This window comes from Artemia sp. Qi Xiang Cuo, chromosome 1, assembly GCF_049724085.1.
Source record: "Artemia sp. Qi Xiang Cuo chromosome 1, ASM4972408v1, whole genome shotgun sequence".
NCBI classification, from domain to species: Eukaryota; Metazoa; Arthropoda; class Branchiopoda; order Anostraca; family Artemiidae; genus Artemia; species Artemia sp. Qi Xiang Cuo.
The window spans coordinates 25847712-25864201 of record NC_142794.1 but is presented as its reverse complement, the minus strand read 5'-3'; the positions used below and the strand labels follow the sequence as shown (position 1 = coordinate 25864201).

The following is a 16490-nucleotide window of genomic DNA, read 5'->3' as shown; positions in this document are numbered from 1 at the left end:
GGTCTGGTCTCTCCTATGAAAACTGTATTCTACACAACCTGTTCAAACAAATTAATGTATTTATTAATAGAACATTGGTGAACACTAGCAATAATTTATCCAACTATGCAAGCTACATACATTTTATGATGATGACACCAAAGGCATACAAGGAGTTGAGAGGACAATCATTGGGCTATGAATATCGATCAGGTGTTGATACTGATGGCGAATTGACCACAGCGGTGACTCAGGAATATTATTAACTTTGAATATCAAATCCTGGAACATTCCATATATCTCAATAGTTACCCCCCAATTGCAATATTGAAATAAAGCTATACCTGATCACTTTGAATTTCAATTTGAGAAAAACAATTATAATAGCCGCCGATGCAAATATCATTATCAGATCGGCAATTCTTCATGTCCGAAAACAACAGGTTATGAGCTCTGTTGCATTGGCAGTGGAAAAGCTAAGAGCCAATGGCAAAAATATTAAACTTCTTGTCCCCCATACGATCACCAATCAACGTCACATTGCCACCGTCTCTCGTAACTATAGCGATTCATCATTTATTAATGGAGAAATCCCATCAAAATTGGCTTTGGCCTTTGTGAAGAGTGGCAGTGCCGTTGGATCCTGGACTGAATCCCCCCATGATTTTAACTTTTTTGGTCTATCTAGCCTTGTGTGCAAAGTGAATGGTATTCCAATGCACACTCTATCATTTGAAAAAAAAAATCATATAGAACTCTGTACGAGTTGACCATGCAATCTTTAGATCATGACTCTCAACTATTTGAAAATGGAATAACCGATTCAATTTTTTCAAAAACTCATGGTGCTATTGTTTTGAATTTGTCGGGGACTCAGGATTTGACCATAGTGCGAACAGGAAATGTACGTTTAGAGTGTACATTTGCCGATGTTCTGGCTGAGAGTATCACGCTAATATCATTGAGTCAATTTGAAACCTTTTGGGAAATCACACCCGACGGCAGTGTTCTACTAGACCTAGCAACATGAACACAAACCAAATAATAACATATTTAGTATGGATCCATACATGTCCCAGTACGAGTCCTATTGCATACCATCGGACTTCATTGAAAAAATTCCAAGTGTTAACAATACCCTAAACATTGTTAATAGCAGTCCATCGACTTTGAAGACAGGCCATTGGCTATGCATCTTTCAAACAGCGAAGAATATTGAATTTTTTTACCTCTTGGCCTAACATAGAAATTCTACACTCCATACATCAGCAACTTTATTGAAAGCAGTAGGAAAATTATTATTCAAAATCAACGAAGAGTTCAGGATTTAACAACTAAGACATGTGGCTTTCATGCACTACTCTTTTTCATGTTTAGATGTCGTGGCTATATCTACAAGCAGTTTCTCGACATCTACGTTGACTTACCTCGATTGAACGACTTTCTAGTGGAAAATATACTTACAAGCGTATTTAATATTGATTTTAGTGCCCTACGAATAAAATGTTCTAAAAATGTATGTGAAATTGTTTATTAATAAATGAAAAAATGTAAATACATGATAAAAATACGACTTTTCTACTATTTAGATTTCATCTTCTACTAGGTATAGGTATTTGTCGACAACAACTAATGAAGGTAGATTATCCGAATTCACAGTATACTGATCCTGATGTACTGCAATGTCAGGGTCACATTTTCTACAGTAGAGTGTAACATCACTCTTGTCATATCTCTTTATATAGTCAATGATACTATTCTGGTTCATTCTATAGAATTCACATATTTCAATTTGCTTATTTGAAGCAGTGTCACAAACAGTGTCCTCACGTGGCGAATCACATTCCGTCACCGCAAAATTAAAATCAGTGGGCTTATAATCACAACAGCCATTGTCTTCACAACGATGACGTAGAAACCATATTCTTTTATTGTTCCAACCTGACCTGGCTCCTCCTCCCAGAACAATCCAAAACCACGACGATACCAATCTCGTAGCAATAAACTAAAATCACGCTTAGGATTCTTTCCAATCATACCGGGGTATGTATTCTCCCATTGATTACATTTATCATAGTGGCAATTGGAGCATAGGTGTCCTCTAGGATGAGAGTCACACACCTCTTCAAGACAGGAATTACAACCTGTAATTTGCATTGCATATCCTCTATGCAATTTACACGGGTTGCATAATCTACACTTTTCATCATACTCATCAATCATTGTGCAATTCTCACATGATGACGAGCTGCCCAGTGTGTACATACATAGTGGACATGTATGGAACATTTTTTTTCATGTGTTGACACTCTCACTGCCACAATGAAACTGAGCTAGAAACAACAACAAATTGACTGGGATAGAAAGAGAGAGAGATGGTGTCCTTGAACACCATCTTTCTCATGAAAAAAAAAGTCTTAAATTTATAAACTAGTTTTTAAAAGCATATCCACAATATAATTTTTCCGTGTCGTGATTAATATATCAATAAATTGTGTAAATGCATTTGGACCACGACGTAAAAACTTCATGCAATAGTCTAGAAAATCAGCTCTAGAAAATCATCATCTAGAATCAAACGTTTTTCCATGAGCACTAGATTCACCGTGATTCGCTCTTTCTCAAATCTATCCATTTTATAGAGTCCTAACACTCTCACAACCAACTTCAGACTAACCAGAATTTTTTCTACTCTAAAACATATATGCTAGTCTACTATAGAAAGAAAAATACCTTTGATTTAGAAACAATTTTAATGAGCATAATTACAACAATAATATTCACTGATGCATTTCGTTCTCATCAATAATATTTCACTAGCACATCTAATGCTGCCTGAAGTCTATTTATATGCACAATATTCAGTTTTGCAGCAAAACATAATTGCTCCTCCAGCTTAAATTTGCTTAATGATATCACGTATCTAGCATACATATCGTCCATTCAAGGCATAGTCTACAACCTCCGGTTATTTCCACAGCCACATTTGGTACTCGTATTTCTTTGCTGCTACCGGCGCCACCATCAATCTCCAATAGTGTAAATGCTCCACTCATTTTCTCTACTAATATCGTCTCAAATAAACTATTCTCTCTGAATTCAATTCTCTTACTAATATGAATTGCAATGAAAATCACTCCTTTTATTTGAATCCAATCACCAATCAAGTTATCGTATATAGAGTAACCTCCGCTGTCTCTGATTGGCCCTAAAAAATGGGTGTTGCCTCAAAAACCAGTCTGGTTGTGTCATACAATCACAACCATGCTCTCAAAACGTGTTTGACCACTTTATAGGTAAAGGATAGGTTGATTTTTGTAATGTTCACGTGAAACTGTAGTGCATATTCTTGTAGTCGTCAAACCTTTACACTGTATATGTTTGTAATCGTCAAACCTTTGCACTGTATATTCTTGTAACCGTCAATGTAATCGTCATTTCAATAGATACATTACTACTAACGTACATATACTGATATTTAGTAATCAAAATGTTAATATTATTTGATTTATTAAAGTTATAAAAGTAAAAACATGAATATTCTTTTCAGTAAAGTGAAAATTAAATTCTGGCCTTGGGAAGGCATATGGGTTTTGAGCCCAACTTATTAATTTCTGCTCGTTTTGAGTTTGACTCGGTTATTTATTGTAATTTCTGTTCGTTTTTGGTTTCATTTATTTATCGATGCTGATTTGTGGTAATTTCACGCTTGGTAGACTATTTGATTTTATTTTTGCTCATTCCTTGTTTAATGGTGGTAGTTCCTTACTTTTCTTTGAAAAACTTATTTTGTGGAAAAAAATTTAATTAATCTTCAATAAAGCTCCAATATTCAAGTATTAAGTTGCTTGTGACTGCAATTTTGGATATTATATCCGATCAATTCTTGTATATCTTAGAAAATATTTTGCGCTACCTATTTTAGGAACTTGTTTCTCAATATAAAATAATAGTATTTGTTTCAAAAATATCCAATTTTCAGCAAAAAATCAAAGTACTACTCAAATAAATGAAGTCTTGTCATCTCCATCTGTCCATTATTAAATACCACTTTTGGGAATATTATGTCTACACGTAAAAAAAGTAAAAAATCTTAATATATATGTCTTCAAGATGGATTGGTGATGGTTCTAATTCAAGTAGCCTAAAATAGACCAACATTCGAAGAAAATATATGATCTAGAATAAAGTAGCTTTGTTCCGGGAACAAATTGCATTTCAAGAAATGAATAGTAGCAATTACATTTACCATTAAGAAGTTGCTAGAATAAGATATTAGCGGTTATTTGAATACCTTCTACAGGATACAAAGGGAAAGTGAAGCTTGCCATTTTGTTCAGCATACTTGAAAAATCTAGTAACTATGTCTTTGTGGATGGCTTAATCCCCCACAGTCACCGAAGGAAGGGCTGCAAGTTATGAACTTTGCCCATTGTTTACATATAGTATTGGTTTTTGGGAAGTATAAAGAGGTTTTTTCAGGGGGATTTTTTTTGTGTGTGGAGGGTCAGAGGAGCGGTTTATGTGGGAGGATCTTTCCAATGAAAGTTTTCATGGGGGAAGGGGAATTTCTATGTAGGGTGTACCGGGTTTACCAGCATTATTTATAAAACGATCAGAAATTAAATAAAAAAAACAAGTTTTATCAACTGAAAGTAAGGAGTAACATTAAAACTTAAAACGAACAGAAATTCATATGTATGTGATGGGCGTTTGTCTCCTAGTCAATACCTAACTCTTACGACCTTTGTGATTCAGGGGTCATTCTTAAAGAATTGGAACAAAGTTCCAACTTTAGCGTAAAGAGCGAGGGTATTGACTAGGGGGCAAAACCCTCGTATTCTGTTCGTTTTAAGTTTTTGTGTGGCTCCTTACTTTCAGTTGAAAAGCTTGTTTTTTATTCCTAAAAGAACTTTTTTAACCATTTCTGTCGCGACAGTGACTATTCTTAACATGATTATTCTTGCGGGTGGCCGGCGCTTACCCCCCCCCCCCGGCGATTACCCCTCCCCGGAAAATGCCCCCCGCAATACTTTCCGGGAGTATTATACTACGCTATTAGCGTAGTATACTACGCTATACCTTACAAGGGGGGAGGGGTAAAGTATAGCGGGTCTGCATGCAGAATGTGTCTGGTGCAATTATTCTGCCTATTAGATAGATAGATAAGTGTATTTTAAAGCCAAATATACAGCCATGAACACAGTAAAATAGCATAAATGAAAGGCAAAAATAACATAAACTTTGAGCAGCGATCATCATAAAACACTTAAAATCAAAACTACATTAACCTAATAATAGTACTTAATACTTTGAAAAACGGTCATTGAAAAAAAAAACACTTAACGCTTAGAAAATACACTTAAATGAAACATTACATTTACTTTATACTCTACTGTTAATCAACATTAATGGTACGACCAATCAAACTGACTGGTTAACAAAAAGTTGTCAGTGAAAAAACCGACAAAATCTTTAATTTTCTACGAATATTACAGCAGAAATTGTCTTGTGATAAGCTATAAAACAACTTCTCCAAATAGGCTTAAACGCCATATTTTGGGCATAAAATTAGCTTTGTGGGACGTCTAGACTGCTGACTTTTCAAGAGAAATTGTCTGTACTTTTGTAAAACTAGACAGAATTCTTGAGGGACGTAAAATATCATCAAACAATTCGTGGTTACGAACTGTAAGCAAGGAGCGGTCTGGCTCAATAGTAACCCAAACTCTAAAAAACGGAAGTTTGATACTAATAGATACATCAAAAGAATCAAATTTTTATGCTGATCTCAAAGAATATAAGCTTTATTACGTTTAATTTTCCCCATCAAAAGTTATGATTGGAGGGCAACTAACCCCCCTCTCACGCCCACCTTTTCCCCAAACACCTTCAATCAAAATTTTGAGATAGTCATTTTATTCAACGTAGTTTAACGTTCTGGAAACTAGGTCTTTGAGGATGACAAACCCTCCACAGCCCTTAGGGCTAGGGTTTTAAGTTTTGCCCTGGGGGCAGGTAAGTTTTTTGTAGAACGCATTGTCGTAGAAACTTCAAAAATAGTTCATTTGATTGGAAATTGAAATGGCTATTGCTCTTTTTCATAGTCAACAGTGATTGGAAGGCAACTAACACCCCTTCCATGCCCACCATTTCCCCAAAAACATCCGATCAAAATTTTGAGATAGCCATTTTGTTCCACGCAGTTTAAAGTTGGGGAAATTATGCCTTTGGTTAGAACACTCCCTCCACAGTCTTCAGGGCAAGGGTTATAAGTTATTCCCTGGGGGCATATCAGTTTTTATTGAAATCTTTGTCGTAGAAACTTGAAAAGGGTCTCATTCGATTGGAAATTCTAAGGGCTAGTGCCCTTTTTTAATAATCTCGAAAGGGACTTGAGGGCAACTAACCCCCTCTCACGCCCACCATTCCCCCAAACGCATCCAATCAAAATTATTAAATAGCCATTGCGTTCAACTTAGTTGAAAGTTTTGGAAATTAGGTCTTTAAGGATGACAACCCTTCAACCCCCACAGCCCTCAGGGCAAGGGTTGTAAGTTATGCCCTGGGAGTATATAAGGTTTTCATAGAAAGCAATGTTATAGAAACTTCAAAAAGGGCTCATTCGATTGGAAATTGAAAGGGCCCTTGAAGTTTCTTTAATCTTTAATTTTCAACGAATATTACAGCAGAAAATTGTCTTGTGATACGCTATAAACACTTCTCCAAAGAGGCTTAAACGTCATAATTTGGGCATAAAATTAGCTTTGTGGGACGTCTAGACTGCTGACTTTTTAAGAGGAAATTGTCTTTACTTTTGTAAAACTAGACAGAATTGTTGAGGGACGTAAAATATCATCAAACAATTCGTGGTTACGAACTGTAAGCAATGAGCGACCCGGCTCAATAGTATACCAAACTCTAAAAAACGGAATTTTGATACTAATAGATACATCAAAACTATCAAATTTTTATGCTCATCTCAAATATATAAGCTTTATTAATTTTAATCCTACCCATCAAAAGTTACTAGCCTAAGAAAATTTGTATTATTTTTGAAGAAAGGAAAAAACAACCCCTAAAAGTCATAGAATATTACTTTTCATATTCGAAGCGAATAATGCGCTTCATTAAGTTTAGTCTTACCCATCAAAGGCGACGAGCCTGAGAAAAAATGAATGATTTTCAAAAAAGGGGGAAACATCCCCTAAAAGACGTAGAATCTTAATGAAAATCACGCCATAAAATTCAGCGCATTAGAGAACCCTACTGTAGAGGTTTCAAGCTTCTATCTAATAAAATGTGGAATTTTATATTTTTGGCCAGAAGAAAGATCACGGATGCGTGTTTTTTTTTTTCCTCAGGGTTGGTCGTGTCGACTCAGTGGTCCTAGAATATCACGAGAGGGCTCATTCGAACAGAAATAAAAAGTTCTAATGCCCCTTTTAAGTGACAAAAAAATTTGGAGAGCCACTAGGCCCCCTCCCACGCTCATTTTTTTCCAAAGTCACCTGGTCAAAATTTTGAAATGACCATTTTGTTCAGCATAGTTGAAAAGTCTAATAACTATGTCTTTGAGGACGACTTAATCCCCCACAATCCCAAGAGGAAGGGCTGCAATTTATAAACTTTGTTCATTGTTTACATATAGTATTGGTTATTGGGAAGTATGGAGACGTTTTCAGGGTTTTTTTTCTTGTAGGGGGAAGGGTCGAGGGCGGGGGTTATGTGGGAAGATTTTTCCATGGAGGAATTTTTCAGGGGGGAAAGGGAATGTTTTATGTTGGGGGAGCCGGATTTCCTGGCACTGTTTATAAAACAATCATATATTAAATAAGAAAAACAAGTTTTTTTTTCAATTGAAAGTAAGGAGCAACATTAAAACGTAAAACGAATAGAAATTATTACGTTTATGAGGGGTTTTTTCCCCTCGTCATTATCTCGCTCTTTACACTAAAGTATTGTTTAGTACTTTCAAAGAGTTATTTATTCTAATTAAACGGCCTTTGTGATTCAGGGGTCCTTCTTATTGGAACAAAACTTGAACTTTAGCGCAAAGAGTGAGGTAATGACGAGGGGGCAAACCCCCTCATATACGTAATAATTTCTGTTCTTTTAAGTTTTTAATGTTGCTCCTTACTTTCAGTCGGAAAACAACTTTTCTCTTTTTTATTTAGTACGGTATAACCTTACTTTTTTTGTATACGATATAAACCTTACAATGGGCCATTTCGACAATATCTTAGAACAAACGGAGGAGAAAATCTGGATATTATGCACATGTTTTAATTTAGAGTGAGTGTTAAAACGAGACTTGGGTTTATTTTAAACAATTTAATGAATTGATATCAGGTTTTGCATAGATGTAATTCAAGATCTTGAGCATAAAATAACTTTTTTTCTTATTTCGCATATATTTTGCAGTTCTGTATTTAGGAAAAAAAAAATTCAAACCTTGCAATTTGAGAAGCTCAGCTGTAGCTGTTCCAGTCTTTAATTTGAATTTCAATCTTAAAATAAGAAATCAAGTAACTAAGTTACTTTCTTTCGGTTCAGCTCGCTGTTGTCAAATAAAACGTCATAAAACGTCATTTTATGCCCAAATTCTTTAGCTTTCCGTAGGCTTTCATATAAACATAGAGGGTATTAACTCTAGAAGGTAAGAGAGCATTTAATCTCGCTCTCCTCATTCCAAGGAGCAAGGAGTACTTTTTTTCTTTTTTTTTCTTTTTTTTTACTGAGCCTGGAATCTGGGTGCTGTGGGATGATTGCTCAACACTTATTGCAGAGATAGTTTAAGCGTAGATTAAAGTAATATATTCACATACTTGCCTGCACTGAAAGGGTAGATGGGGCTTACAATTTAAAGACATAAAACACTTATATTTGTTGCATGCTAATGTTTTTTTGTTTTTTTTTGAAGGGTACATGTTCATTTTCAGCAATAGGGGTGAGAGGATGTACCCAAGGATGGTATATCCCTAGGGGCGTGGCTCCATCATTTTTACTGGGAGGGGGAAAAGGGATTCATATCCGGATAGTCAAAGGGCATGGGCTACCAAATTATTGGAAGGACAAATGCCCCCCCCCCCAACGACGTCCCAATATACCTCCTAATATCTAGGACAATACCTGTTTGTTTAAGTTTTTACTTCACTGAGTACCCTCACAAGAAAAAAAAAATTATTTTGCAAAAATTCAATTTCTAGTTAGTTTGATAAATTAAATATTTATAGTTTACACCAAAATTTGGGCTTCCCTGCCCCTCAACCACCTGGCTTTTTTGCTAAAATATCCACTTGCTAACATATGATTTAGAAATTGAATGTTGTATAGTTATCGTAAAACATAGAAATTTTTAGAGAATTCTTGCCATTTTGCTATCCAAAATGACCGTTAGGAGAAAAACATCGTTTGAATGGATCTTTGAAAATCCATGAATCTGTGCCAGTATGAGTGTTATTAATATGCTTATTGGTCTTAAAAATTAATGCCTGTATCGTATTTTTCTAGTTATCTTACAAGCACCAATAAAAATAAGCTAATGAATGTTAGAATGGACTTTTTTTCTGTCTTCTATGTAATCGCTGGTTCAGTTTGTCTGGAAATATACACCTCTATGAACAAACTTCTGAAGAAATTACTTATCTAGCCACTCTTATCTAGAGTGGCTTACATTTTTATTATCAAATTGAAGAATAGAATAATTCGTGCGGTATCTTAACTTTAAAAGCTATGGGGAGGCTTATAAATTATGAATGAGACAATGTAGCTGCAAATCAGTGAACACATTAAATTTCCAATGAAAAACTCGCATGTTCCATGGTTTTTTGAGGAATAAAGGCCTAAGTAAGCAAAATTCCTCATACTCATCAAATACTTTCTCAAGAGTAATCCAGCATAAAGTAGTCTAAAACGTTTCTCTTACATCTGAACGTCATGTATGACATTTCCACATTTCCGGAATATTTTCCTAAGCTTTTGAGATAATTTGTTAAATTGTTTTCAAAAGCAATATCAGCAGGGAAGATCACGAAGATCAAAATCTTATTGAACTTCCTTTGTTCCGCTGATCCTCCCTTTGAAAACAGCTTAGCAGATGGTTTTGACAATTATCTAAAAAGTGTGAAAATGAAAAGTATGACCTATAGAAGTGACAGTAACTAAATGTATATCAGCTGAAGTGTTTATTTTTATTCGTTCTTTGGATAAACAGCTGAAGCAATCCACTAGATATTTATTTTATATAATCTAGAATTTTAGAATTATTAGCAAGTTTAAGCCTCATTAAGAGGCACTCAGAGCTAACCCCCAAACACAACCTTTCCCATTTGACCCTTTGGATAAAAAGAAACTTACTTGTTTCACATTCCTCGTGTCTAGGCTGCTTCCTTTACTTGAATACGTTATTTTTATGTGAAATCGAGGGGTACGTTGCTTTTGCTTATTTTCAGCATCTCCCGAATTAGGGCTTGATTGGATTTCAGCATTACGGGATTCATAATCAGTACTGACATGAAAGAGAAAAATGTTTACAATAACTAAATCGTATATTAAAATAGTTCGCCACTTCATTTCGATATCAAATTATGGTTTTATTATATTATGGTTTTATTTTATTAATATATATACTAGGTAATATTTAATACTTGTTTCCTAGTGCTTTTACTCTTTTTGCAGTAGCTTTTATGTAAATAAACAAAAGTAAATCTTATTTGCCTAATACACTCATATAAGGTCTATCTTTTTCAATGATCTTTTTTCCTTTTTTTTTACAAAAATCTTTCCCGAGGTAGTGTGATAAAATGTTTAATTTTTAAAATCTTATTGCTTTTGTGTTAGAGCAGAAATTCTTGAAGCATATAATGCTAACGACTAAAACTGATTGAAAAATTTAATCTCTCAGCTGCATAAGAAAGATGAGCGTTTTAAACAAAGGGATTTGGGGTACCAAAAATACATTAAAGGAAATAAATAAATCACGTAAATGCTATAATCTAGGCAAAAGGGCTAATTTATATAATATAGGAGAAAGGTGAGTGTAGAGTAAACATTTTGAGCTACTACTCTGTGCTCCTTTTCACTATATCTCACTAAATCTATGAGCACAAGGGTTGCTCAAACCAAACGATTAATCATAGGATATTGAAAGATGGCTATTTTGATCAACAAATTAAGAGTTCAAGAGACCCTGTAATAAGTTGAAAACAATACATGGGATAGGAGAAAAAAAAATCTATTTCTTGAATTTTTGACCTAGGGTTCCGTGTTGGAAAAAAATATTTCAGATAAATAGTTTCTAAGCATAAAGAACAAAATAAAGAAACAGACATATTAAATTTGTAGCTATCAAAAGGATTCAGGGTCATTCAAATCACAAAATCTTTCAATCCCAAAACATAGTAAATAGCTATTAAGGAAAAAACAAACAAAAAAAATCAATAAAAAGGGTAAATCTTTAGCTATGGACAGAATTTTTCGCCAGTCTTAGTTCTGAATGATCATTTCATTTTTATTTTATGGTTTGTGATTTAGTCACTTCATTCTTTTTATGTTGTTAAATAATAAAAAAAAGTTTCTTCAACTGAAAGTAAGGAGCAACATTAAAATCTAAAACGAATAGAAATAACTATATATTTGAGGGGGGTTCCCTCTCCTCAACGCCTTGCTCATTACGCTTAAGTTTCTTATAACTTTTGAAAAAGCTTCTTATTACTGTTATTAAATGAATATAATGTTTCAGGAGACGTTCTTAAGGAATTGGGACACAATTAAAACTTTAGCGCAAAGAGCGATGTGTTGGGGAGGAGGCAACCCCCTCATAATGGTAATAAGTTCTTTTCGTTCTACGTTTTAATCTTGCTCCTTACTTTTAGTTGAAAAAACTTTTTTTTATTTAATTTCTGATTGTTTTTTTAAATAATGTCAGGAAATCTGGATTTACTTCCACGCAGATATCCCTCCTTCCCACGGATATATCCTCTAGACAATTGGATCCTGATGAAAATTTGCCCTGGGCAATTATCCTTAACATCCCCACTCGTGAAATTGAGTCAGCAAAGAGAAAGCAAGACATAAGAAGAATTTCGTATAGGAATTATGGCAAATTCCCCCAGTGTAAAGTTTTCCCTGAAAAACTCACCCCCTAAAACCTTCCCTCCCGATGAGAAATTATCTCCGTGGAATATATCCCAGCAGAAAATTCACCCCTTCCCACACCCGAAAAATGCATGCATACTCCCGAATAACAAATACTATACATAAGCAATGGGCAAATTTTATAACTTAAAGACCTATCCCCAGGAGCAAAATGGCTATATAAAAAATTTTTTCGAATGATTTTGAGAAAAAGGGGCGTAGGAGGGGGCCTAGTTGCCCTCTAATTTTTTTGTTCACTTAAAAAGGGCACTGGAACTTTTAATTTACGTCCGAAAGAGCCCTCTCCTGATATTCTAGGATCATAGGGTCGATACAATCAGTCCTGAAAAAAACAACAAACAAACAAACAAACAAACAAAACAAACAAACAAGTAACACGCATCCGTGATCTTTCTTCTGGAAAAAATACAAAATTCCACATTTTTGAAGAAAGAATCTTGAACCTCTACGGTAGGGTTCTACAATACGCTGAATCTGATGGTGAGATTTTCATTAAGATTCTATGAATTTTAGAGGGTGTTTCCCCCCTTTTTTTGAAAACCATTCACTTTTTCTCAGGCTCGTAGCCTTTGATGGGTAAGACTAAACTTAATGAAGCTTATATATTTAGAATCAACATAATAAGCCAGTTCCTTTGAAATATTAAATAAAAAAAATAAGTTTATTTACTGAAAGTAAGGAGCGACATTAAAACCTAAAACGAGCAAAAATTATTCCGTATATGAAGGGGCTGTCCCATGGGCGTAGGCAGCATTAGGCAGCATATTGTCTAGGGGGGGGACAGTCGATAGTGTGATGGAGTTTTATCAACTGCTTTTTCCAAACCATCTGCTTTTTCAGGCATATCTAATGTAAATTTGAAGGTCTAGGGGGGCCGCTGGGCCCCCCCCCTCTGCCCCCCTCCCTACGCCCATGGGCTGTCCCCTCCTCAACGCCCCACTTTTTACGATAAAGTTTTTTATTGTTTTTAAAAAAAGAGTTGTGAGAAAAGTCAAACTTTAGAGTAAAGAGCGTGGCGATGAGGAGGAGACAGCCCCTTTCGCTCACGGAACAATTTCTGTTCGTTTTAAGTTTTAATGTCGCTCCTTACTTTCAATTATAATTTTTTTTTTATTATTTAATTTCTTAACATTTTTGAATTAATGCAGGTTTTGAATTTGGCTCAGCCGTACATGAATAATTAAAACAAATTTTGCATATTAGTTTTACTTTTTTTAACTAAAAATAACCTTATAATTGCCCAAGTTTGATTTTTGTTCCATTTATTTAAGAATGAGTCCTGAATCACAAAGACTGTCTAATCAGAATAATAACCTGTTTTAAAAGTTCAAAAAAACTTTAGCGTAAGAGGGAGCTATTGAGGAGAGCCAACCCCCCTCATATACATAACATTTTCTGTTCCTTTTAAGTTTTAATGTTGCTCCTTACTTTCAGTTAAAAAAACTGTTTTTTTTTAATTTAATTTATGAGTGTTTTTTAAATAAGGCTGGGAAATCCTGCTCCTCCTTCATGGAAATTCTCTTCCCATATGAAAAATTCTTCCATGGGAAGATCCTCCCACGTAATCCCCTCCCTCTGAACGCCCCTCCCCCACCAAAAAACCTCCTAAAAACGTCTGTATACTTTTCCGATATCAATGCTATCTGTAAACAATGGGCAAAGTTCATAACTTGCAGCCTTTCCCCCGGGCACTCTGGGGGATTAAGTCGTTCTCAAAGACATAGTTATTAGATTTTTCGACTATACTGTACACAATGGCTATCTTAAAATTTTGATCCGGTCATTTTAAGAAAAAATGAGCGTGGGAGGGGGGCCTAGTTGCCCTCCAATTTTTTTGGTTGCTTAAAAAGGGCAATAGAACTTTTAATTCGAATCATTCCTCTCGCGATATTCTAGGACTAATGAATCGATACGATCACCCCTGGAAAAAAACCCCAAAAAAATCAAATAAACACGCATCCGTGATCTTTCTTCTGGCAAAAAAAAATCCACGTTTTCACAGATGGGAGCTTGAAACCTCTACAGTAGGGTTCTCTGATACGCTGAATCTGATAGCGTTATTTTCATTAAGATTCTATGACTTTTAGGGGATGTTTCTCTCTTTTTCCGAAAATAAGGCAAATTTTCTCAGGCTCGTAACTTTTTATGGGTAAGATTGAACTTGGTGAAACTTATATATTTAAAATTAGCATAAAATACATTTCTTTTGATGTATGTATTGGTATAGAAATTCCGTTTTTTAGAGTTTCGGTTACTATTGAGCCATTACGCTCCTTACCTACAGTTCGTTACCATGAACTGTTTGATCTATTGGTATCACAATTCCATTCATAGAGTTTCGATTACCATCGAGCCGGGTCGCTCATTTCTTGCAGTTCGTTACTGCGAACTGTTTGATAAGGTGATTCCTTCTATCTATTTTTTAAAAGTGGATTTACTTAATTTTTTTATTTCGAAAGGTTAGTTTTTCGTTTTATATTTTATTAGCATTGAAGACAGTTTGATGGACGCTCAAAATGTCTGCCTTATTTTGCTTTATACTTTCACTGGCTGAAAATTATCATCGTTGATATTTTGTCTTTTTATCTTCTTTTTTATTCGGTTTTCTTACTTATTTCTGTTAGTATATAGGTGCTATATCACCAATATTAGTCACAATTTTAAGGTCTAATATTAATTAATATATCTCTTCCATGTTATTAAAGGAATCCTCGATCATCTTAAAAAGTGGCTCCTGGGAGCCCTTAGATTGTGATCATTGTCCAATGCCAAAGAGACAAATAACGAATTGCTTTTGCTCAACGAGGTTAATCTATGACTTCAAAGTAAGAAAATATTAGCTAAACCAATATCATGTCTTGCGATCAGGACAGGAAACGCATAGTTTCCAGTACCGTTCCAGAACTAAGAACTATTATTTATAGGGATTGTGATATAGCTCATTGGTTCCTTAATTTATTTAAAAACAGGATGGGTATTGACGAAGTAACTTATTAACATTAAAGTTTAAAAAAATGGAAGTTTAATTTGTTGTTCTCTTGTAGGCTTTAGAAAGAGTTAGTGTTACTTAAATTTGGTTATTAGGCATTTTAAAATATTACTGTAAGACAAAATTAACAATAAAATTGAAATTCAAAAATTCAGTAATGTCAGTTTTTATCTAATAATTAACTATTAATATTACTCTATACCCTGGTATGGAAGAAATACATGTCACCTTAAACTTCTTGGATTATAAACCTTTGATTGTAATCCTGATCCTAATTTTTACAAAACACACGTTAAAATTCAATTTCATTGAAATTTCAAATTTCAAGAATTGAAATCCAAAATTGACGAAGAAAACGTACAAGAATATTCAGAGCGGTTGCAATAAAGCGAGTGTCGGTTATTCCCGAATAGAAAAGATTTTGCTATTTTTCGGCCTTGTTCGGCTGAATGTTTAATTGCCTTGGTGGAATCAAATGCTGTTCTCCTACCTAGCTTGGGATTTTGGGGTTGTTAAGGGAGGTGACTGAATTTGTGGATTTTGATTACATTTTTTGGTGGTATTTTTTCCTACCCTGTTCCTTTCTGGCCACGGAGCCTTACGGGGGAAATTGTGTTGCAGTTGATTTCTTTTTTTGTGGATTTATTGATGAATAAAAGACTGAAAACTCGGTGATGATGCCAAATAGTATGACAATGATGATGTTATTCGGCGTTAACTAAATTTATATCTGAGCTTGGGAGCACATACCAGGAGATCAAAAGATTCTGTCCTGTTTCATGCAATCAATCTAACCATTGCCTTCTGTATAAGCTATTCTACTCAGCTGCCATGTGTTGCAGCTTTACAGATTACCAGATTATTAGGGATTATCTGAATTCTCAGCTTTTCTACGCTTTAGTAGGCGATGAGAAAACACACAAATCAGGCACTTACAGAGTCCGAAGTGTCTGTAACCTAGCACATTTTAGTGTAATAGACTTTAGTGTCTGCCACAGTTGAGCACAAATATATTCAACTAGGATTTAACTCCCCAGAAACTTAATTAAAACACTAGAAACAATAATGTGGTAGGAACTACTACAAGAATTCACCTTATTTTTTAAACATTCGTTATTGCAATAGAACAGGTTAAATTACGGTACTCGATCCATATCAATACGAATTGAATTAGAAGGGTCGGATCTCAATCAATATGTGATCTTTCGTTTTGAAGGTGGTTGGGTGAGATTTTGTCCAGACTAGGGGTTTAGGACTCTTCAAAAGATTGATTGTCTAACCATACATCCCTAGAAGCACCAGAAATTCGAATGTTACGAAGGAGAATTTATTTAAACAACATTATCTTTCCAATAAAGTGCGA

General features: G+C 34.8%; 1 protein-coding gene across 2 annotated transcripts in view; it reads right to left on the bottom strand.

Annotated features, from left to right (window-relative positions):
• The window catches only part of LOC148956157 (neuropeptide FF receptor 2-like), a 126127-nt gene that overhangs the window by 89485 nt on the left and 20152 nt on the right, over window positions 1-16490 (bottom strand). For both annotated transcript variants that reach the window (XM_089094187.1, XM_089094196.1), the window contains exon 2: window positions 10339-10489. In XM_089094187.1, coding sequence (XP_088950313.1) covers window positions 10339-10489 — 151 coding nt within the window. The remainder of the gene's footprint in view (window positions 1-10338; window positions 10490-16490) is intronic.